Raw genomic sequence first — 25,150 nt, 5'->3', positions numbered from 1 at the left:
TTCCTGTGATTTAGTTTGACCTTGTCTTTCCCACCTAATGTCTTCTCCTACTATGTAGCTGTGTGATCTTAGACAGGTATTTGTTTCTAAAATAACTTTTTTTTTCATGATAGTCACGGTAAATCACTTTTTTGTGGAAAAATCAATAAATACAAATTGAGTGAAGTTATTTCTTGGTGGTGAGATTATGGGATTACTTGAACTTTGTTACTTTTATCTTTTTGGGATATTTATTTTATGTGTGTGCAGATACATATGCATATAATTTTTTTCCCTTCAGTTAGTACTTGAAAATATGGGCTTTGGATCCTGAATACACTTCTGTTCAAATCTGTACTCTACTACTATTTGGCTATTTTTATGACTTTAGGCAAGTCATTTGACCTGTGAGCCACATTTTTTTCATTTGTTAAGTAGGGATATAGCTACTTGACATAAAATAAACTGTCAACAGTTGTAGCAATTCTCATTGTTTTATTTTAAAAACAGTATTAGGATTATACTCTAGATACTACAGTTTTGTATTAGACAAATATTTAAACTCTCTAGACTTTTGTTTGTGTAAACTGTCTTATACTAAGAAGGTCTGCGGTTATGACTTAATCAAGGTCATGTAGCTACTTAGTGTTAGAGCCAAAACTAGAATTCAGTTTCTCTGTCTCATAATTCAGTACTGTTTTTCAAACTATAACTCCATCCCATTGTGCAAATCACTGTTGCATTGAGCCACAGTTACTAGTGGGAATATGTTATACTTTGGATATGCTAGCTAGGGTAGAGTAAATGTTGAGAAAGAACCACATAGTAGGTGGTAAAACAATTATTGATCCATTAATTGATTATATTCAGTTTTGCTAAAGATTTAAATTGCAGTATCTTTTGAAGAGACAAATTAGTTGTGATATAAGGAAAGGAAGGCGACTAACTTCTTAAGCATCTATTGCCATATTACTATGTTTCATTTAATCCTCATGGTTGCCCTATGAAGAAGATATTATCATCCCTATTCTGTAGATCAGGAAATTGAAACTCAAAGTCATACAACTGTTAGATGGCAGAACCACAGTTTGAATCAAGAAGTGTCTAACTCTAGTATCCACTCCTTGCACTATAGTGAGATTCATTTGAACAGTTATGTGGCTTTTTTTCATCGTATGGAGCCTCATAAAAATTGAAAAAATGGGCTGGGTGTGGTGGCTTATACGTGTAATCCTAACACTTTGGGAGGCTGAGGCAGGAGGATTGCTTGAGGCCAGGAGTTCAAGACCAGCCTGGGCAATATAGCAAGACCCTATCTCTAAAAAAATAATAATAAATTGAAAAAACGGAATTATGTTATGCCTTTTGCTATATGCCTTTGGATTGCTCCAATTTTTGCTATCTGTTTTCTCTCCTTTTCCCGAGCTCCACTTTGAATAAAAAGTAATTTTTTTCTGCTTGTAAAATAGGCTACCAATAGGCTGTAGTTGTCTGTAGTAGCTGCTCCACTGAGAATGGGTCAGAGTGAAATAAGTAGTGTGAATTGCTTGCCAAAAGTTATGGGCTAGCCTTACTTCATTCTGTACTTGGTCCTATTCAGGTTTGTGAGAGATCTTGCTTGCAGTGATAAACTGCTTCAAGACATGGAAAGGTTGAAGCTTTACTTGGCTATACATTTACTTTTAATACCTAGAGCAGTGATCTCCAAACTTATTTGCATGCCCAATCTATAAAAAGGTTTTTTGAGCATTTGCCCCTAATATATATATTTGTAAATTATATATGAATTATAGTAGTAATATTATATATGTTGTAAAATACATACAAAAATATAGATTAAACAAGGTGAGGTTAAAAAAAAAAGTTGTAGGCCGGGCGCAGTGCCTCACACCTATAATCCTAGCACTTTGGGAGGCCAAGGTGGGAGGATTGCTTGAGCTCAGGAGTTTGAGACCAGCCTTAGCAAGAGCGAGACCCCGCCTCTACTAAAAATAGAAAAATTAGCCAGGCATCGTGGTGTGCACCTATAGTCCCCCCTACTTGGGAAACAGGCAGGAGGATCACTTGAACCCAGGAGCTTGAGGTTGCTGTGAGCTGTGATCATGCCACAGCACTCTACACAGGGCAATGGAGTAAGACTCTGTCTCAAAAAAAAAAAAAAAAAAGTTGTAATTGCTCTTGCAACACAATGGATCTTGTGTGCCCTCCCTTGGTAATCACTGTCTTAGAATAATATGCAGAACTTTAAAATTCTGATGCTATAGTTATATGACAGTATGATGAGAACTACAAATAAATAATATAGTATGAATCTTCTTGTGGCAATGTTTATAACCAATATGTGAAATGCTGCCTCATTCCTATAACTATCATAAGAACAAATAGGACCTTTCTCTAGAAACTTTCAGAGGTTATTATTACATGGTATTTTCTCTTAAAGACTCTTCCAGCTATAAAATTCTGAGATGCAGAAAGAGGGGTGAGGGCTTATGGTGGGAGGAAGTATTGGTGTTTTCTTTAGTGTAGCCCAAGAATATGGACACATCCAGGAAACGCAGATCAGTTTTAGCCTAATGAGAAAATGGGTTTTGAATTGGATTCCGTATGGTAAGTTAAATTAAGTGATTTTGGAGTTATTGTACAAATTATAGTTCTTAGAATATTAATAAGAGGCTAATTCAAGTTTCTCATTTTACACATGGGAAACTAAGGCCCAGAGAAATTTCAAGACTTACCCAAGATTAGACTTCCTGTTAAGTAATGAAAGCTTTTTAAAAATACATGAGTCAAATTATATTTTTAAAAATTCCATTGCAATGAAAATTTCAGTATTAAAGATTTCCAAATCCCAGCAGGTGGCCCACTTGTTTAAAGCAGGGGTTTGATGTGGTAAAATATCTAAAAACAAAAATTTGAATAATTCCTTAGAGTTGTTATGATGTGATTTGACTTATAATTGGAAATGCTGTCTGATTCACTGTACTGATTTTCATTTCTTTTTTCTTCTAGAATGTCTTGATTGTTGAAGTAAGTTCTACATTTACTTTTAATATAGTGTTTATGGTTTTCTAACTTAGTGTTTACCATGCTAAAGGTAAGCCAGGGTAAGAAATTCCTCTTTGTCAATTTTAATGGTGGGCTTGTGTTCTAAAGGAGCAAGACTAGTTTTTTGTAAAGACTACATAGTAATTTGTTTTTAGTGATAATAGAAAGTTTTGGTGTATTTCCTACCTCTTTCTTTTAGGTTTGAATTTTTTCTTTATAAACATGTTATAGCTATATATGTGTATAGAAATTATCTTACTTAAATATTATCTTATGTAATACTATTAATATTTTCCATTTGCTATTATGTCGTAAAGTATTTTGTATAATAATGGCCACATTTATCCATTGCTTACTTTGCCAGACACCCTCCTAAGTGCTAAAGAAATAAGGACAGAGAGGTTAAGCAGTTTCCTGAGGTTAGGTGGAATGAAGATTCAAATCTTTACTTCCTTTAGCTCGGTGGTTTTCAAAGTGTGGTCCCTAGACAAAAAGTATCAGCCAGGAACCTACTGGATCAAAATCTCTGTGATGAGGCCCAGCAAGCTATGCTTTAACAAGTCTCCAGGTGATTCTGATGCATGCTAAGCTTTAAGCGCCCTTGAATTTATTCATAAGTCACTTTCTCATTAAGGTCTTCTTTGGCTATCCTATACAAAATCTCACATTACCACCCTGTCAACTTCCTACCCCTCTTCAATACTTTTATTTTCCTGATCACTTACCACTGTCTAATAGCCCACATATATATATACACACATTTTTATCATCTATGGTCTTCCTATTCAAATCATTTTGCCTTACTGAATTCTACAAACTTCTAAAGCACAGCTTGTGATCATGGCTCCTACTCAGACCCTATTCTTCCATACTTTAGTCTTTAGACTAAATTCTTTAGTTTTTCAGTGTGACCTCAATATGCAATACCAGCCTCATTCTCCAGTAACTTTCTTTCATTTTTGTCTAGACTTTTCACTGCTTTCCAGAGCCTGTACCTCTATTTTTCTGCCCCTGGTTCTTTGCTCCTTATTTCTTTTTTAAAAGAACAGCTTTATTGAGATATAATTCACATATCGTACCATCACCCATTTAAAGTGTACAGTTCAATGGTTTATATTATATTCACAGCATTGCACCATCATCGCCACATTCAATTTTAGAATATTTTCATTGCCTCACAAAGAAACCTGATCCCCTTAGCCATCGCTCCCCATTTCCCCTTTCCCTAGCACCAAGCAAACTGATAATCTACTTGCTCGCTCTATAAGATTTGCCTATAAAATCATACAATATGTGTCCTTTTGTGCCTGGCTTCTTTTCACTTAGCTCAAAATTTTCAAGGTTCATTTATATTGTGCAATGTGTCAGTACTCATTCCTTTCCATTGCCAAGCAGTATTTCACTGTATGAATATACAGATGTTCCTCAACTTGATGATGGGGCTGCATCCTGATAAACCTGTCATAAGTTGAAAATATCCTAAGTTGAAGATGCATTTAATACCCCAATAAACCCATTGTAAAGTAAAAAATCATAAGTCAAACCATTGTAAGCTGGGCACTGTCTGTACTACATTTTCTTTATCCATTCATTGGTTGATAGGCACTTAGTTTGTTTCCACTCTTTGCTTATTTCTTGTACCTGAAATGTCCTCCTATTCCATGTTTAAATGCTTTCAGACCCAGCTCAAAAGTCACTTCCACAAAGCCTTTCCTGATATCCTTTTCTTCCTCAACTCACTTGAACCTTTTGCATTTCATGTCATTTAACTTTATTAATTTTGTTACTTTATTTGGAGACATTCTCACTCTGTTGCCCTGAGTAGAGTGCCATGGTGTCAGCCTAGCTCACAGCAACATCTAACTCCTGGGCTCAAGCGATCCTCCTGCCTCAGCCTCCAGAGTAGCTGGGACTACAGGCCTGCGACACCACGCCTGGCTAATTTTTCTACTTTTAGTAGAGACAGGGTCTCGCTCTTGCTCAGGCTGGTCTCAAACTCCTGAGCTCAAGCGATCTTCCCACCTCGGCCTCCCAGAGTGCTAGGATTACAGGCATGAGCCACTGCACCTGGCTACATTTAATTTTAATTATGAAATATTTTGAACTCAGAAAAGGATATGCTCAACACCTGTGTACCCATCACAAAATATTAACATTTTGCCATATTTGCTTCAGATCTTATTTTTTTTAAAGCAATTAAACATCATAATACAGCTAAAGCCTCATTTCTTCACCTTCCCTTCATTCTTAGAGGTATGACAAGTATCCTTAAAGTTACTTATATATACACACGTATATACATATATGTATATATATAATCATTCTCATGCATGTTTTTTATACTTCCCAAGTACACGTTAGCTGGGTCCTCTGCTCAGGGTCTCATTAGGCTGAATCAAGGTGTCTTGCTGGGGCTCATGGTCTTCCAAGTAAATTCAAGTTGTTGGCAGAATTTAGTTTCTTAGGATTGTAGGACTGAGGGCCCATTTTCTCACTGGCTATTGGCCAGGGGTCACTCTCAGCTGCTTAAAGGCTGTCCTTATGTCCTGGCATATGACCCTCTCACAACATGGCAGCTGACTTCTTCAAAACTAGCAGGAGAAGCTTGCTCCAGCCTGCCACAATGATCTTGTATAACTGCTAAGGGCCAGATGATTTATAGATTTCAGAGTATCTGTGTGTGAATTCTGGTGAGAATTACTGCACTGAAAACAATGGCAGTATTCCAGTTATAGTGACTCTGAACTTTAAAGCTATGCTTGTTTTATTTACCATTTAAATGTCTTTTTTTTGAAAGGATATAATTGACACTGGCAAAACAATGCAAACCTTGCTTTCCTTGGTCAAGCAGTATAATCCAAAGATGGTCAAGGTCGCAAGGTATGTATGACATTTTGACATAGGATATTTTCTTCATTTAAAGGAAGATAAAGTGATTACTTCTTTGGAAGGATAAATGTTCTCAACTGTTCTTTTATTTTCAAAAAGCAATGTAATCGCAACTGAGACTCAGGAAATAATCCTTTTAAATAATTTTGTTGTGTGTTAATAAAGCCCTTCATTACTGCCACCTCCTTAGTTTTTCAGCATGCTAATTATGTGAACTTGTCCTGAGTAGCATGGCAGAGGATTTTGGACCTCCTTGCAAAATTGAGACTAAGGATCCCAAAGTGGGGTGAGGAAGGGGTAGGAAGTGGTGGTCCTTGAAGATCTGGAGCTCCTGGAATTGAGTGATGTATGTTGTATCTTGTTTTGTGTCCATGGTGAAATTTTACAATGCCTGCTTGCTTTTTGTCTAAGTCAGCCTCACCTCTTCTGCTTACCTATATTGTTTGGCTTTTGCTTTTTGTAGTTCTACCTGTGTTTATTCTTAATTTTAATTTTATTCCCTAACAACTCCAAGGTAGCATTATTATTCCCGCTTTGCCTGTAAGGATATTGAGACATGAGGAATTGCCCAAAGGCACAGATCTAGTAAGCTATAGAAATGAAATTTGAACCCAGGGAACCTGGCTCAGAGTTCATGTAAAGTACCTTAAGTTTTTAGTATAGTAACATCAAACAAACAGCAAAATTTGTTTTGTTTTTGGTTTTATAATTTATTTCTTAATTAATTAATTGCTTAATTGATTTAAGGGACAGGGTCTCACTGTGTTGCCCAGGCTGGCCTCAAACTCCTGGGTGCAAGTGATCCTTTTACCTCAGCCTCCTGAGTAGCTGGGAGTATAAGAGTGTACCACCACACCCAGCTCACTTTTTTATTTTTAAATCTTTGATCAATCTGCAATTTTTGTTTAGGGGCCAGGTAGTGATCTTTTATTTTATTCCTAAATGATTAACAGGTTTCCATAAACCTCTTTTAAAGGTTCACAGGATCTGTCAAGTGTCTTTGAATCAGAGTAAGCCTATTAATGACTCATATGTCAGCCGTTTATCCTTATGGGCTTTTATTTTTTTCTTCTTTTTTCCAAATCAGAACATGACAGTCAGCTCACACTTATAGGCTTTGCTAATAGCTGGTACAAGTGTATGTCATTGAGTTTTTCTTTTAACACATTGCCACACTAGAAAAAAATTTTCTTCCTTGGGAACATGGTGCTTTATTACAAAAATAGAATGAAAACTTCAAAAACAAAATGATCCGTTCTAATTTAATGAAAAATTTGTTATTTTTTATTGTTTTCTGTGTGTGAGTTATATGCAACTTGAAAAATAGTATATGTGGCCCCCAAGGTGAAGAGATGTGTGAGTTACATAAGCTTCACGGCCCTGGGCTCAAAACTAGTGTGAGTTAAATACAACTCACATGGCAGTTAATGTGTCAAATGGATTTGGGACATGCACTATGTAAGTGTGTGATGCATTATAGGCCACTAAGTATTCTTTAAACCAATTGGTGTACTTGATTTCTCTATGTTCTCTTTAGGGTTTTAAATGTCAACCTACTGTGGCATAGAATTTAATAATCCAGATACTCTTTTGTTATTTTTCCTGGAGTGTGCTATGGAATTGAGATAGGTATTTTGTGTTGCTGGAGGTGGTTTATGCTCAAAGAATACTTGGGTCATTTCTTAGTAATGCAGTTGGCATAAATCAGTAATTCTCAACCTTTTTTTCCTAATCTCTCTTCTACCATGAAATTTTAATATCACAGATACATTATATATCTGATTATGTCGTATATGTGTATCTGTGTTTTATGTGTGAAAAGGGTAAGTATAAAGGTTATTCTTTTTATTCAATGCAGAATTAAGAGTGACTAAACTTTTAAACTTAAAGAATTAAAAAGCTGTTAAATGATAGGAATGTAAAATGGCATGGCTACTCTAGAATACAATTTGGCAGTTTCTTTAAAAATTAAACATATAACTACCATAAGACCCCCAGAAGTTGCACTACTGGGCATTTATCCTAGAGAAGTGAAAACATATCCACACAAAAACTTGTACGTGAATATTCGTAGCAGCTTCATTTGTAATAGCCCCAAACTGGAAGCAACCAAAATGCCCTTCAACAGATGAATGGTTAAACTGTGGTACACCTATGCCATGCGATACCACTCAGCAGTAAAAGGAACAAACTATTGATACACACAGCAATCTAGATGAGCCTCAAGGGAATTGTGCTGATAAAATCCAGTATCAAAAAGTTATGTGCTGTATTGGCCAGGTGTGGTGGCTCGCACCTGTAAATGCTAGCACTCTGGGAGGCCAAGGTGGGAGGATTGCTTGAGCTCAGGAGTTTGAGACCAGCCTGAGCAAGAGTGAGACCCTGTCTCTACTAAAAATAGAAAAATTAGCCGGGCATGGTGGCGCATGCCTGTAGTCCCAGCTACTTGGGAGGCTGAGGCAGGAGGATTACTTGAGCCCAGGAGTTTGAGGTTGCTGTGAGCTATGCTGATGCCACGGCACTCTACTCAGGGCAACAGAGTGAGACTCTGTCTCAAAAAACAAAACAAAACAAACACAAAAAAGTTATGTGCTGTATGATTCCATTTATACAACATTCTTGAAATGACAAAATTATAGAAATGGAGAACTGATTAGTGGTTGCCAGGGGTTAGTGGGTGCAAAAAGGAAGCCTATGTGATGCAAAGTATAATAATATCTTTATTGTGGTGGTGGTTACGTGAATCCACCTGTGATAAAATTGGATAGAACTATACACATACATATGTAAAGCAGGTGAAATCTGGATAAGGTCAGTTCACCAACATCAGTGTCCTAGTTGTAATAATGTACTATAGGTATGTGAGATTTTATCATTGGAGGAAATTAGATAAAGGACATATGGGATCTCCCTTATGCATTTTTTTATAACTTCCTGTGAATCAATATTTCAAACCAAAAATTTTGAAAAACCTTGTACTTTTTATTTACTGAGTCACTTTTAATATAACTTGTTTACTTATGTAAATATATCAAATTATATATGCAAATTAGCAATTTATATAAATACCTAGTAATAGAAGTATAATCAGATTTTTAAAAAAATGATTCAAAACTGTTGTTTCCAGCAAGAGTTAAACAAATAAAATTTTAATTTCTTAAAAATTAACTTCTAGATATTCATTGATATTTTGTTGACATTTTTTTCTTTACAGTCATATACTATATAGCAATGTTTCTGGTCAGCGATAGACCACATGTATATGACAATGGTCCTATAAGATGATAATACCACATTTATACTGTACCTTTTTGATGTTTAGCTACACAAATACCGTTGTGTTACAGTGGCATACAATATTCAGTACAGTAACATTCTGTACAGGTTTGTAGGTACGAGCAATAGGCTATACCATATAGCCTACGTATGTAGTGGGCTATACCATTTAGGTTTGTGTAAATACAGTCTATGATGTTTGCACAATGGTGAAATTGCCTAATGATGCGTTTCTCAGAATATATCCCTGTTGTTAAGCAGTGCATGACTGCACTTGACATAACTAATGATGGGACAAATAACTTTTGTGGAATTAAATAATATAGACTCAAGATAAAAAAAAATAAACAACATCCACAAGGCAGCCAATAAACACCCGCAGAGTACCTCTCACAATAACTTCATGATAGAGCAGTGGATGAGAGAAAGTCCTCCTAAGCACAGCCATCTGTTCACCATAGTTTTGTAGCACTGATCTCGCATACATTTCATGTATCTTCTGTGAACTTCATGTCAGTGCTGATCATATGATACCCAAGAGAATTCAAAGAGAGAAATTAAATACTAAGGAATAAGATTGTCAGGTAGGGTTGAGTTTTGGAGGGTCATAAATCACTGTAATGTCTAAGTTGTTTGCCCTCCCTGCCGAGTATTAGTTTTGGCTTCCTTGGAGGCAGTATCTCTTCTGTTGAGAATGAATGGCCTAGATGACTTCTAAGGCTGTTCCCTTTTTTAGTTTTCAGGTTCTGGGCAGAGCAGTAGAGTGAGAAAGGGATAGACTTGGGATATCAGTCTGATATTTCACTCCCACTTAACCAGAGCAACCTTCCCGTACTTAAACTCTCTGAACATATTTATTTACTCATCTTTAAATGGGGGTCATTATTATATTTTGTTCTCATAGGGAGACGGTGTGATTCAAGGAGATAAGGTATTTGAAAATCTTTTTTTTTTTTTTTTTTTTGAAAATCTTTTTAACTGCAAAGCACTGTTTCACTCTTGGTTATAGTGTGATGAATCTCACTGTAGTGAGCAGCTTCTTAATTGTACCTTTTAGAATGTAGGGAGGATAGTAAGATTTTTAGTATGTTATATGTAGCTGGTTCTGGAAATGATTACTCTTTTTTATGGAGATATGAGTCACATACCATAAGATTCACTGTTTTAAAGTTGTGGGTTTAAATATATATACTAAAACCAGTGGGGTCTTAGTATTTTCAGAGTTGTGTATTGATCACCACTATCTAATTATAGAATGTTGTCATCACCTCAAAAAAAAAACCTGTACCCATTAGCAGTCATTTTCCCTTCCCCCAGCCTATGGCAACCACTAATTTACTTTCTACAGAAAGACTGTACAGATTTGCCTCTTCTGGACATTTCATATAAATGGACTTGTGCAATATCTGGCTTCTTTCACTTAGAAAAATGTTTTCAGGGTTCACCTATGTTGTAGCATGTATCAGTACTTCATCCCTTACTATGGCTAAATTACATTCCATTGTACAAATATACCACATTTTGTTTGTTCATCTATTGATGAACATTTGAGTTTCTGCTTCTTTGCTCTTATGAATAATGTTGATTTGAATATTCACGTACAAGTTTGAATACCTGTTTTCAATTCTCTTGGGCATATATAATTACTAGGTCATATGGTAATATGTTTAACATTTTGAGGAACTTCCAGACTGTTTAACAAGGCATACGCACCATTTTACATTCCTACCAGCAGTGGAACCAATAAGAGAGTTCCAATATCTTCTCCATATCCTTGACAACACTTTATTGTCGATCTTTCATTATAGCTGTCTTAGTGAGTATGATGTGGTATCTCATTGTGGTTTTGATTTGCATTTCTCTGATGACTAATGATGTTGAGCATCTTTTCAACCACTTATTGGCCATTTGCATATATCTCATTCAGTGAGGTTACCCATTTAAAGTATGGAAATGCTTCAGAAATCAACTACAATCATTCCTTACAGATGGAGCTTTATTAAACATTCAGATCTATAGGCATGTGAGGTGCTGAGTTCCCCTGAACTCCTAGTACAGCTTGCACTGAGTTTAGTGATATCTTTTCTGGAGTGTTCCTGAGTTCAAGTGAAGGGAAGTGTTTTTGCTATGATGGATTATTTTCTTTCTAAATGGAAATTGAGTTGAAGTGTATCCTCTATCTTAATTAATGAAAGAGAATCATGAGGCACTTGATTAGATGATCCCTTTGAGCCTAAGGCTTAGGCCAATGGGTCTCAACTTTGACTGCACATTGGAATCACCTGAGTTAAAAAAACAGCCTAGGTCTAGGTATCAGAGTTTTTTTTTTTGTTTTAAAGCTCCCAGGTGATTCTGATGTGAAGCCCAGGTTGAGAATCACTTTAGGCCTTTTCTAGCTCTAATGTGTATATCTAGGAAGATATGAAATCATAAATTTTATTGGGACTGCTGTTAGCATATATTAGGCTTTCAAAGCACCTTCTACAGCTTTTTTTAATGGTTGAAAATTTTTCAACAGGTAGCATTTGGGTTATAAAATTAGCTTTTGGTAGAATTGACTTACCTCACCTCTAACTTCTTACTTTCAAAAAAGTACTGGTTCCTCTGGCACACTAGTTATTTTTTAGCCTAAAGTTCCTCTTTGTAAGCCAAGTAGTAAAAGTTGTGATAAAAGGTAATGCTCACTTCTCCCACACCCTTTACAGCTTAGGGACTGTATTTCCAGGGATTCTGGACTGAGAGCCCTATCTTCTCATCTTTGCTCATTGGCACTCCCCACCCATTCATCCTCCTGATTCGCTGCCCTTCCATGGACAAGTGGGTAGTAGTCAGGGTGCGGCAACCGTCTATCAATAGATTGCGAGTGGAGATAACCAAGGGCCTCATCTGCAGTGTGAACTCATTGCTGCCCCTTCCCAGTGATCCCCATGGTTTAACTCTTGGGTATGTTAAAAGTGACCATGCTATGCTCAGTGCAGATGAAACAGTATTTCGAAACATTAATGTTCTGTTTTGTAATGCTCCGTAGTCTCTCCATGTGTCACGTGTCATGTTTTGTAATTAACAGCTTGCTGGTGAAAAGGACCCCTCGAAGTGTTGGATATAGGCCAGACTGTAAGTGAATTACTTTTTGTCAATTATTTAACCGTCTTTAACCTAACAAAACATAGAGAATATTTGTAGAGAAGGCACATTTGTAAGTATTAGATTTGAAAGTGATGTTTTTTGTATCTAAATGATGAATTATGATTCTTTTTAGTTGTTGGATTTGAAATTCCCGACAAGTTTGTTGTAGGATATGCCCTTGACTATAATGAATACTTCAGGGATTTGAATGTAAGTAATGCTTCTTTTTCTCACTCTCATTTTTCAAAACCCACATGAAAATTTACGAAAGAGAAGAATTGTTTTCTCCTTCCAGCACCTCATAATTTGAATAGACTGATGGTTCCCATTAGTCACATAAAGCTATAGTCAAGTACAGACGTCCTTAGAACTGGAACTTGGCCAGGCTAGGGTGACGCTTCTTGCTGGCTGAAATAGTTGAACAGCTTTAATGTACAATAACTGTCCCATTATTATTCCAGATGATAAATGTGGTCATAAGTAAGAAATAAATGATCAAGTTTAAGTCTTTTAATTCACTCTTCTTTGAATACCTGCCTCTTACTCTGGAGGCAGGAGTCCTATGGATGCATTTATGAACTTGGTTGAGGAAGATTTAGGAAGACTGCACCATCAGCACTATCTAAAGCAGGTTTTTGACTCCAAATCTTTTTTACTACCTTGGCTCCCTACTTTGATATGCGTAAAATTCTCTACCTTATTTGTCTTTCAAAATTAACATATTGACAAGAAACAAATCAAACTAATGGGACAAACTACTGCTTTTCAAAAGACACACTCCTGAAAAGTTACTAGTCTAAAGTGTAGTAGTGTTACCTCTATTTGTTTAGCAAGAACCCTGGCAGCATAATACTATTCTTATATACAAAATACTATTCTTGCCTTTCGTTTTAGAATATAGTTTTTTAATGTGAATTTTTGGATTTTTCTTTTATAGCATGTTTGTGTCATTAGTGAAACTGGAAAAGCAAAATACAAAGCCTAAGATGAAAGTTCAAGTTGAGTTTGGAAACATCTGGAGTCCTATTGACATCGCCAGTAAAATTATCAAACGTTCTAGTTCTGTGGCCAGCTGCTTAGTAGAGCTTTTTGCATGTACCTTCTAAGAATTTTATCTGTTTTGTACTTTAGAAATGTCAGTTGCTGCATTCCTGAACTCTTTATTTGCACTATGAGTCTATAGACTATCAGTTCCCTTTGGATGGACTGTTGTTTAGTGAATGAGAAAAATCTCTTAAACCACACCACTATTGAAGGAAATATTGAAATTGTATCTGTAAGAAACACTTAAAGAGAAGATATTTTAGTTTTTTAATTGGTATTTTAATTTTTTACATATTAAAGAAAGAACAGAAGTGATTGAATATCCTTAATTATACCACCATGTGTTCAGACAAGTAAGAAGCAGTTTTTGCATCAGTGACGGCATCTAAGAGGTTTAGTTCTGTTGAATAAACCGGTGTCCCAGAATTATTTTAGTAGTGTTTCAGTAGTGTTGACTGTATTTTCCCACTTGTTCAGATTATTACCAGTGAGATCTTTGTCAGCAGTTACTTTTAAATGCAAATCAATAAATTTAAAAAAATTTGCCGCTTTTTGAATTTTTCAGTGTAAAAATCTTTAAAATAAGGGCTGTCTCTTTAAAAGAAACTATGCATACCTATTATTTCTCTACAGATTAACCTAGTATAGTTTTCTGTTGGTTATGTTTTCCTTGTTTGTTAAGTTTTAGCAGCTAGTTTAATTATAATCTTTACCAAACACAGCAAATGATGATTGTATGTTAGAATGGGTTGGGGGAGTTAGCAAAATTCTTACTTATTTCAGGGACGTTCAATTTCAGGCACATGGTACACTTTATTACATTTTATTACACTAAAATAACATGGCTTTCTCTTGGAATTCTGTTAAATTGTTCGGATTGTATTCTCTGCTACATCTCAACAGATTGTTTTCAGACATGTCGTGTTACCTTCTTTGGGTAAATAATGCTTTATTGACCAGAGAACAACAACAAAACCTTTTATTTTCTGGGAGCAGGAGAAAAGTTTTAAGCCAAAATCTTAATTGCTTCTCTGCTCCAAGTGAGGTATGAACAGCAATTTGTGAGCCATCTAGCTATATTTATTCCTTTAAAAATTTGCTGTAATTCCCAGCAACAAAGTAAGAAATTTTAATACTAAACATTAACTTGTTATAGTGCTAGAACTTCCTAGCTTACGAAACATTTTAACTTCTGTTATTTCATTTGATCTTTATAACACTGTAAGTTTGAGGTAGATGTTACCACATGTGAGTGCAATATCCACAATAACTCCTGAGTCCTCTCCTTCCCCCAAAATGTCACCTCACTGGGGTCCACCCAGCTACCCTATTTAATACTGTATCCTGCCTCCCACCGCTGAGCCTCTTTACCCTTCTCTTTTTCTCGGTTTTATTTACTGCCTTCTATCAGGTTGAACCATATGAAATTACCATATTTGTAGGTAAAAAAAAATAGTTGGCAGCTGACAGTTTGGAGTGGCATAACCTAATAACATGCTATATAATTTACACAAATGACATGAACGGGGTTGCTCTGTCGTGGAGGAATCAGCTCCAAACTCCAGCTAAATGATTTTATAGCCTACAGCTCTGCCCTGAGTGGGGAGGCAATGTTGAAAGTCCCATGCCTTACTGGAACCAGGGAGGCAGATGAGAAACTGCCTCATGGCAGCTGCCACAGCACAGGGAGGTAACGAATGGGCTTGGGACAGCACTTCACAAGACTGCTTATGTTACCATGTTCCCGGCAGGATCACACGGCGTCGTTTCTCCAAGACAGGTCAGACTGCAGTTGACCTTGTCTGTGTGGCCTATGTGGAGACATCCATGGTGGAGCCACCCACCAAATTAGTCTTTCCCTTTATTTCTTTACTTATTTACTGTCTGTCCCTCCTCCATGAGGGCAGGACCTTGCCAGTCTTGTTCACTGCTATATCCCCAGCACTTACAGGAGTGCCTGGAAAAATTGTAGTGCTGGATAAATTTGTTGGATAAATGATAGGAAGTTAAAAAGCAATTAAAATGAAAATTATAGTATCTGTATTCCCTAGAATTAGAAGCAAAATATATATTTCAGGTTGAGCAAAAAACCTTTGTTATAAAGAATAGCTAGCATTTATCGAGTTATTACTATATGCAATAGAGTGTACTAAGCACTTTTGAATCCTTATGATAACCCCAATAAGGTAGGTTGTTTGGGTTTTCTTTAATCATCCCAACTTCATCCCAGATGAAGACGTGCAGGTTCAGAGAGGTTGCATAACTTGCCCAGGATCACACAGATAGCGGCAGATGAGGAATTTGAACCCAGGAAATTTTATTCCAGAATCTGCCCTCTTCATTCATTGCCACTTAACCCATAGTGCCCACCCAGCTCTTATGTAAAAGGGAATACACTGATAACATGGAGAACATTAAGCTCTTTGAAGGTAATAATTCCAAATGACTTGTACATTAAACACAGCTTTTTAAGGTCACAGCTGATCTTTAAGAATGTAAACCGACTTCCTCTGGCACTAGAAAACATCTTCAAAGACTGTTGCATAGTTTCTCCAATACGCTCTTCAAATTTTTCTGCTGGTTTAGTTTACGATCCTGTGGGCAGCTTCAGACAAAATAATTTTCTGGCATGAAGGATTATGTGTGCTCTGCCATTTTTAAATGTGAATTTTATAGACACTTCAAACCACTTGAAAGAGTAATGATTTTTAATGGTTTTTCATTATTTGAAACTTCAAGCATTACTGATAAACACCGTCAAGTTTCAAGTTTTCTCTTTACTCAATATGGGTGCACTTAATAATGGACGTCATCATGATTAATGACTGAAATGACTTTCAAACTTGGTAGTTTTTCAGTAGAACTTCCTTTCCTAACATTTTTTTCTGTTCCTTTAATTATGACAATATCCGAGAGCTCCGAACATAAGTCAAAGGTTCAGTTATTTTGCACGTACGTGCCTTCCTCTGCCTGGAACTTCTTGCCCCATATCTTCCCATCACCTCCTGTGTCCTCTTGTCATTCCTCCACCCTTTTTCAACCACTTCCCTATTTTCTGGCACCACAAGATTTTACAGGTTCATCTAGTATTATATTTTCCCTGTCCTGGTCCAGAATCAGCCATTACTCCAAGGAGCCCTGGTTCCTTTATTGGAGAATGCTGTTAGAAACCAGGGTCTGTGCTAATTGCTACTGGGGTGTCGTTGCTTGTAGTTCCTCCCAGGGGACAGAGCTAGGAGATAGAAGCATGCATACTAACCCATGCATGCACACACATCATCTATTTCTTTATCTGTCTGTGTACATATTAAAATAAACAGGTCTCCTCTCTAATCCACACCACTGATTTCATCTTACCCTTTTCCTTATTTGTCACTTCTTCAACAGTGGGAAATGTGGCTCTTGTTATGTGCATTTTATTCATTTGTTTGTTCAACCCTAGTACCATAAAGTAGTTACATGTGCCTGTAACAGATTTACCAGCGAGACTCCATTGTGTACAGATCTTTTTGGCCTAAGCCCGACAATATGCAGTCACAATACTGTTTTCCAAAATTACTTATTTTCTTCCTCATCTCTTTCAGTGTGGCTGTTATTTATAATGCAGTTTGGTTCATTAGTGTTTGTATTTCCAATTAGGCCCTCAGCCCACATATCCTAGTTTTAATTAATTATTATAGTGAAACATAGTAAGAGTCAGAGCTGTACAGAAAGGTCTACTCAGAGGCGTTTTGTTCCCGCCTATCCTGTTCCCACTACCCCTACTTTCTACTCCTTTTCCCACCCACCCTGTAAGTACCATATTCCGTTTTTCATGGCAGTTACATTTTCACCAAGCATTTACTATGTGTAGGCACTTGGCATGTATTGCTTCAGTGTTCACAGCACCCATAAGCCAAATACCTGTTTATAGCTTCGGAACCTGGCTTGATGTCGTCCTGGAAAATTAACTCGTGCATACAAACTGCTGGACCCTTGTCATGATGGGCCCCCACAGGCCTTTACAGTCAAAGTGCTCATTTTTTTTTTTTGAGACACAGTCTCACTCTGTTGCCTGGACTAGAGTGCTGTGGTGTCAGTGTAGCTCACAGCAACCTCAAACTCCTGGGCTCCGGTGATCCTCCTGCCTCAGCCTCCCGAGTAGCTGGGACTACAGACATGCACCACCATGCCCGGCTAATTTTTCTATTTTTAGTAGAGACAGGGTCTCACATTTGCTCAGGCTGGTCTTGAACTCCTGAGCACAAGCAATCTTCCCACCTTGGCCTCCCAGACTGCTAGGATTACAAGCGTGAGCCACTGCCCGGCTCGATTTTTCACTACTTTTAAGAGAGTTGACACAGAAAAACTTTCTCAAGGAAAATTTCACTCAGACTACTATTGGCAGCCCTCCCTTGACCACAAGGACTGGCCTTAGGATGAAGGTGGCACTGTGGACAGCAGAGTATTGGGATGGAAATCACATGAGTCCTGGGCATCAGAAAGGAGCAGTTGATCAAACTGATCAGGCTACCTCTGGACTTCCCAGTTAACGTGGGTAGCCAATAAACCCCCTTATTGTCTAAGCCAGTTTGAGCAGGGTGATGCTGGAAGTCTAGAACATCCAAACTGGTACAAAGACCCTGAAGATGACCTCAATCTACCTGTCCTGCTTTCTCCCTTATCACTCCCCTCTATATCCTCTGTGCCACAACCAACTTAGACTACTCACCGTCCCCCACATTGCCCTGTGATTTTTTTTAGTGACACCTTTGCCCAAGCAGACCTGGCTGAATGCAACCTTTCCCCAAGCCTTCCTTCCTCTTTATCTACCAGTCAAAACCTTCCCCAGTCGCCAAAGTCTCATTTTAAATGTTGCTTTTCCCTGAGGCTTCTCCCACAGTGACCCCTGTAGTTTCCCCCTCCCTGGTCTGATATCTTCCTCTGTGAATTCCCAAAGCATTAGGTATGCCCTCTTCTCACAGCACTGAATGCAGCCTTGCCTTGCATTACAGTCACCTGAACTTAAGCCCCTTGAGGGCAGGCACAGTCAGCATTCACCCAAAGCCCTCAGACAACTAGCACAGGACCTGAGACACAGGAAGGCCCCAGAATTATCTACTGAACAGCGGCAGTGCTGCATGTGGTTGCTCCTTTAACCTGTGTGACCCCAGACAATTGTTTTCTATGAAGGCTCGAGGAATGGTTATGGCTCCTGATTTGCAAGTAACATATGTAAACCAACGTTTTGAAATGGGGGAATCAACTGTGAAGGCAGCCTCTTGCCTCCAAGTTCTGAAGGCCAGTTGGCCCGTTGTGAAGCTTGTGTTAAAACCACACAGAACACGTGAATAACTGGAACAAGGGATCCAACAGTTACCAGAATGTTTTCAGAAAGGTGACTTCAGAAGTACCAAGCTTCAAGAAGATCCAGACTGAGAAGGGGTCAGAGACTTGGTCTAAAAAAAAAAAAGTGAAAAATCTCTCCTTAAGTCTCACTGGCCAGAGTGGGCCCACATGCCCATTTCTTAACCAGTCACTGGCGGTTGGAGCTGGGATTGCCCTTTGCCCAATCAGGTGCACTTCTGGAGCTAAGCTGAGAGCAATTTCCCTTGGGACACAATGAACAGAATTAGTATTCGATGAGGAAGAAGTGGGAACTGGTGTTGGGTAGGCAACCAGCAATAACTCGATGGCCTCAAGTGCCAAGAAATGAGATGTGTCATTATTTTAGGTACCACTAAGAAAGGGAAAATGCTGCCAACAAAGCTAGGATGCGTTGCAGGTTGGGTTCTGTGGGAAGCAGGCTCAAAGAAGGAGGTGAGCGTGCAGGAAGTTTATGAGCGAGAGCTCTTGGGAACAACACTCCTGCGGGGAGAGAAGGGAGCAGTGTTGGTGGAGCACAGGGAGAGGTCGGGCTGCCATGTAGTCACAACAAAGGCCTCAGCCAACCCCACAGGGAGCTCGAGAAGCTGGGATGGTCCTTCAGCACAGCCCTGCATTGTGGTGAGTCAGCTGTGTCTTTATATCCATTTTGACCGGTGACTGGATGTGGGATACCTCAGGCATGGGCATTTCTTCAGCTGAGGTGGCTTTCTTTAACCGAGGTGATTCCAAAGACAGTTGGCCACTCACTGAGGGTTGTCTGCTGGCAGCATTTTCAGCCACTATGGAAGTAAAAGCTGTCCAGGAGGGGGGACCTCGTGGCATGCCACATTGTCCACTACAACATGCTACTGATGTAGGGGTATCTCAGTGTCTGAGATATTAAAATGTAAGTCTCCCTCTTAGAAGCAATGGGTAATTCTATAATTACGGCCAATCAGAAGGGGGAGGTGGAATGGATCAAGGGCATGACAGAGAAAGTAGCAGCAGGAGGGCACTGGAGAACAGGACGCTGGAGAGAGGAAGTTTGCAGAGAGGAAGTTTTGCAAAATGCATGTTCCTGTCACATGCTCTTCCAGGCTGGCCTCTGTGCTAGAGTTGGCATCCCTGGCTGCCTCTAATGTATGATCCTCCTGCACTGGGAAATACATTTTCTACTTTTGTTTCATGATAAATAACATTTCCCCCTGATATTAAAAGTTAGGGATCTGTATAGAGGGAAAAGGAATATATAAAGGGAATAGAAAACATACACAAGATAAAAATACAGAAAAAATAAAATGCAACCATTACCCCTAATACCAGGGTTAACATTTTTACATCTTTCCTTCCAGTCTTTCCATCTTTTTTTTTTTTTTTTTTTTGAGACCAGGTCTCGCTCTGTTGCTGGGGCTGGAGTGCAGTGGCGCGATCGTAGCTCACTGCAACCTCGAACTCCTGGGCTCAGGCACGCCTCCTGCCTCAGCCTCCCGAGTAGCTGGGACTACAGGCATGTGCCACCATGCCCGGCTAATTTTTTCTATATATTTTTAGTTGTCCAGTTAATTTCTTTCTATTTTTTAGTAGAGACGGGGTCTCGCTCTTGCTCAAGCTGATCTCGAACTCCTGACCTCGAGCTATCCACCCACCTCGGCCTCCCAGAGTTCTAGGATTACAGGCGTGAGCCACCGAGCCCAGCCAAATTTAAATTTTTGAATTAATTTTTTAAGAGTCTCTCTCTGTCGCCCAGGCTGGCGTGCAATAACCCAATCATAGCTCATTGTGACATCAAACTCCTGAGCTCAAGCGATCCTCCTGCCTTGGCCTCCCAAAGTGCTAGGATTACAGGCGTGAGCTATCACACCCAGCCTTATCTTTCATATAATTGTATAAGTGGTGCATAATCCCCGTCTTACCTGCTGCCTCCTTGTAGACCTCGCTCCCTCCCCCATGCCCCCTTGCTGCCCCTGGAGAGCCACCCTCTCCATGTTATCCTTCCTATCCACTGTTCTTCCCAGGGTCCAAAAAAAAAAAAAGCCTTGTAACTCTGTGTCACCCTCTAGATACTACCGAATCTCCTTCCATTCATAGCCTTTTAAAATTATATTTATTTATTTATTTGCTATAGAAATCCTCTGTGGTCAGAAATTATATATAGCAGTTATGTTGCTGTTTGATCAGAAAAATTTTTTAAAAATATACTCTTTTAGGCCGGGCATGATGGCTCATGCCTGTAATCCTAGCACTCTGGGAGGCCGAGGCGGGTGGATGGCTCCAGGTCAGGAGTTCGAGACCAGCCTGAGCAAGAGCAAGACCCCCATATCTACTAAAAATGGAAAGAAATTATCTGGACAACTAAAAATATATAGAAAAAATTAGCCAGGCATGGTGGTGCATGCCTGTAGTCCCAGCTACTCGGGAGGCTGAGGCAGGAGGATCGCTTGAGCCCAGGAGTTTGAGGTTGCTGTGAGCTAGGCTGACCCCATGGCACTCTAGCCCGGGCAACAGAGCGAGACTCTGTCTCAAAAAAAAAAAAAAAAAAAATATATATATATATATACACACACTCTTTTAGAAAACTGGTATACAGAGACCATTTTTTTTAAACCCTGGAATTCTATTACCCAGTGAAACTAAACATGTTGGTGTACACCCTTCCAAAATTTTTTCTTATGACAGCTCTTTCTTTTTTTTTGGGGGGGGGTACAGAGTCTCACTCTGTTGCCCAGGCTAGAGTGCCGTGGCGTCAGCCTTGCTCACAGCAACCTCAAACTCCTGGGCTCAAGCGATCCTTCTGCCTCAGCCTCCCGAGCAGCTGGGACTACAGGCATGTGCCACCATGCCCGACTAATTTTTTTTTCTGTATATATTTTTAGCTGTCCAGCTAATTTCTTTCTATTTTTAGTAGAGATGGGGGTCTCGCTCTTGTTTAGGCTGGTCTCGAACTCCTGACCTCGAGCGATCCACCCGCCTCAGCCTCCCAGAGTGCTAGGATTACAGGCGTGAGCCACCGCACCCAGCCGACAGCTCTTTCTTGAAATAAAACTTTCATTTATTTCCATGGAGTTCTAAAGGCTTTTCATACTTGTGAAGGAATAATAGTTTAGAAATAACTTAAAAAGATAATCATTTTTTAAAAATGATCTGTAGCCATAAAAATTGTTTATGAGAACTATGCAATAATATTAAACCCTATCATATATATTGACTACCTACTATATTCCAGAAATTTTTACATATACCAACTCTAGTCCTTACGACAACCCTGTGTAGGCCTTAGCATTAGATGGACCAGGTTTCACCAGCTGTGTGGCCTTGGGTAAGTGCCCACCCTCCCTGTCCCTAAGTTTCCTCACTTGTGAAAACAAGGTTTCTCCCAGCACCTACCTCTGGCGTTACTGAGCTTTCAAATGAGATGATCAATGTAAGGTGCTTGGAACAGAGCCTGGCACATCATAAGCACTCAATAAATGTCTGTTATCACCAAATAAAGTCCAGGTGCCTTGAAAATTTAAATGAAAAATAAAATCAAATCAAGACAGTACTAGAAGAAAATGCAGGTGAATGCTTTTCTAATCCTGGGGTGGAGAAGACCTTTCTAAGCATGCTATTAAAGCAGAAACAATAAAGGCAAAGGATTGACAGAATTGGCCATACAGGCCGGGCCTGGTGGCTCACGCCTGTAATCCCAGCACTTTGGGAGGCCAAGGCAGGATGATTGCTTGGGGCCAGGAGTTTGAGACCAGCCTGGGCAACGTAGTGAGACCTCATCTCCACAAAAAATTTAAAAATGAGCCAGGTGTGGCATGCACCTAGTCCCAGCTACTCAGGAGGCTGAGGCTGGAGGATTCCTTGAGCCTAGGATTTCAAGATTCCAGTGAGCTATGATCATGCCACTGCACTCCAGCCTGGGTGGCAGAGTAAGACCCTGTCTCTTAAAATGTTTTTTAATTTACCATACAATAAAAATCCCTTCTGAATCGTGGAAAACACCATAAAATTAGAAGTGAAGTAATAATCTGGAGAAAAACATTAGTAACATTTGACAGACAAAAGATTTTTTTAAATATAGCAAGAACTTTAAAAAAATATATACATTCAAAGATATTTTTCTAGAAAAATAGGCAAAGGACGTAAAGAGCAAAGCAAGACAGTATGATGTGGCCAATTCACCCCTGGGGACGTTGATGAGCCCTGCTGATACAGCTGCTATGATGCAGCCAATGTCACAGCTGCCTTAGTGAAAAGGTGTGATCCCTGGCCCTCCTCTCCTGCTAACCTCCCGGCTAGAGGACTTTCACTTTCTACTTTATTCCTTTCTGCATTAATTTTCTTTTGCAGATATGTTGCTTGTAAAAAGAAGAAAACAACACCACCACCAACAACAACAACAAAAAAAAAACAGAAGAAAAAAACCATATGTTACTTGTAATGAGAAAAAAAGAATGAAACTGTTAGAGTTAGCTTCTTTTTAAGTACAGAGGTGGCAATATTGCTATATTGCCCAGGCTGGTCTCAAACTCTTGGCCTCAAGTGATCCTCCCACTTCTAGCTGCCCAAAATACTAGGATTACAGGCATGAGTCACCGCTCCCAGCCAAGGTTAGCCTCTTACAGGGAAATGAAAATCATCTTTCTAAAAGAAATTTTATTATAGTCATTATAATATTTGTATTTCAAATCCTGAGAGAAAAGTTAATAATTCAGTTGAGTATTTCCTCTTATAGTCTAGAGCTAAAAGTAAGGACTCCTCTTACTGTGCTCCAGATGTTTTCCTTCTTCCACCCAGTGTCTGTCTATATCCAATTACTGAGCCCCGATTGTGTGCCAGGCACGGTGCCAGGCCTCGGGCCCCAGCAGTGAACTAGAAGCAGTCCCTGCCCCCACGGTGCAGACATTCTCTTTGGGGGATGTGGGAGGGGCAGGTGAATATCCAGGTTAAGGATATATTTCCAGGTGTGAAGATAGCTGAGGCCGGGAAAGAGTGTGGAGAATGGCAGGGGCTGCTGTTTTAGATGCAGTGCCCAGGGAGCCTCCCAGGAGCTGATCTTTGAGGACAGGCATGCAGGAAGTGAGGGGGTGAGCGCTGAGGACCTCTGAGAACACTCCATGCAAAGAGAACAGCTACAGCAAAGGCTCTGAAGCAGGAGGGGGCCTGGCGTGTGTGTGTGTGTGTGTGTGTGTGTGCACATGAGGAACCTCAAGGTTACCAGCCTGGCTGGAGCAGAGGGATGAGGGAGGAGAGCAGTGGGAGATGAGGTCGCAGAGGTAACGGGGGTGGGGAGATCATGTAGGGTTTGGTGTGTCATGGGAAGGACTTTGGATTCTATTCTAAGCACTGGAAAGGTTGACATAATTAGGAAGAAAGCCTACAAAAGTAGAGGTATCCATTCTTCATACTTTTTAATGGTGAAGGAAATACTTTCCATTGAATCAAATGACTCCTGGTATATATAATCTGCAGGCCAAATGGTGCCCCATCCCTAGCTCTCCCACTCCCCGACTCCCCATCCCTAAATCCTGTACCTCAGCTCCAATTTGCAAGTGGTGTGGGAAGGAATAGAGCAATCTTATGTTTGGGTGCTGTGAGGAAAGAGTTAACAAAGCAGGTCTGCTGCCATATTTCTTGCATGTCTCCAAGGGAACCATGACCGACCCCCAGCTATCCACTGGGAACGTGGCCCTCAGAGTGTTCTTTCTGTCACTAGTGATTTTGTTGTGTACACCTGGAGCAATAAACCATACTACACCTGCTTGTCAGGGTTGCTTTGCACACAGCGAAGATTGATGATGTGTGTGAACCTGGTTTCATTGTTGGGGTCCTGAGTTGCAGTTGCCATGGCCAGTTGCTAGCAGGATGTATTAATATATATGTGACCAGCCCCCACCTGAGCCTCAGACCCTGAGACTCAAAACAGGCCTCCCTGGACAGAGGCACCGTGTGCGTGCCCTGTGGCTTGCTGCTAGACAGGAAGACAGCACATCCTGTGTGGCTTCACCTCACATGAAGAGGGACACTGCAAACCTGGGCTGGGGTTCTCTGGACTCCTCTGATGTGTGTCTCTTTCCTGCTGCTTTTTCCCCCTGTATCTTCTGCTGTAATAAATCTTACCTATTATTAATAGTATAGTCTGCTATTGAGTTGTGTAAATCTTTCTGGTGACTCACCGTTAGGGGATGAATCCTGTCCCCAACCCCCCCCCCCTGCCCCCGCCAAATTTATATGCCGAGGTCCTAACCCACAGTATCTCAGAAAGTGACTGTATTTGAAGATAGGGTCTTTAAAGAAGTAATTATAACTTAATTAATGAGATCATTAATCAATGAAGTCATTTAATTAATGAGGTCATTAGGGTGGAGTCTAATCCAACATGACTGGTGTCCTTATAAGAAGAGGAAATTAGGACACAGATACACGCAGAAGGAAGACCTTGTGAAGACAGAAGGAG

General features: G+C 39.5%; 1 protein-coding gene across 1 annotated transcript in view; it reads left to right on the top strand.

Annotated features, from left to right (window-relative positions):
* HPRT1 (hypoxanthine phosphoribosyltransferase 1) overlaps nucleotides 1–13,903 on the top strand; it is a 37,013-nt gene extending 23,110 nt beyond the window's left edge. Inside the window, exons 5-9 of the mRNA XM_069463187.1 lie at nucleotides 2,989–3,006; nucleotides 5,822–5,904; nucleotides 12,257–12,303; nucleotides 12,449–12,525; nucleotides 13,253–13,903. Of these exons, the coding sequence (XP_069319288.1) occupies nucleotides 2,989–3,006; nucleotides 5,822–5,904; nucleotides 12,257–12,303; nucleotides 12,449–12,525; nucleotides 13,253–13,300 (273 nt within the window). The 3' untranslated portion in view covers nucleotides 13,301–13,903. The remainder of the gene's footprint in view (nucleotides 1–2,988; nucleotides 3,007–5,821; nucleotides 5,905–12,256; nucleotides 12,304–12,448; nucleotides 12,526–13,252) is intronic.
* Nucleotides 13,904–25,150: the final 11,247 nt, after the last annotated feature.

Source organism: Eulemur rufifrons, chromosome 30 (genome assembly GCF_041146395.1).
Source record: "Eulemur rufifrons isolate Redbay chromosome 30, OSU_ERuf_1, whole genome shotgun sequence".
Lineage (NCBI taxonomy): Eukaryota > Metazoa > Chordata > Mammalia > Primates > Lemuridae > Eulemur > Eulemur rufifrons.
This window is presented reverse-complemented; position numbering and strand designations above follow the sequence as displayed.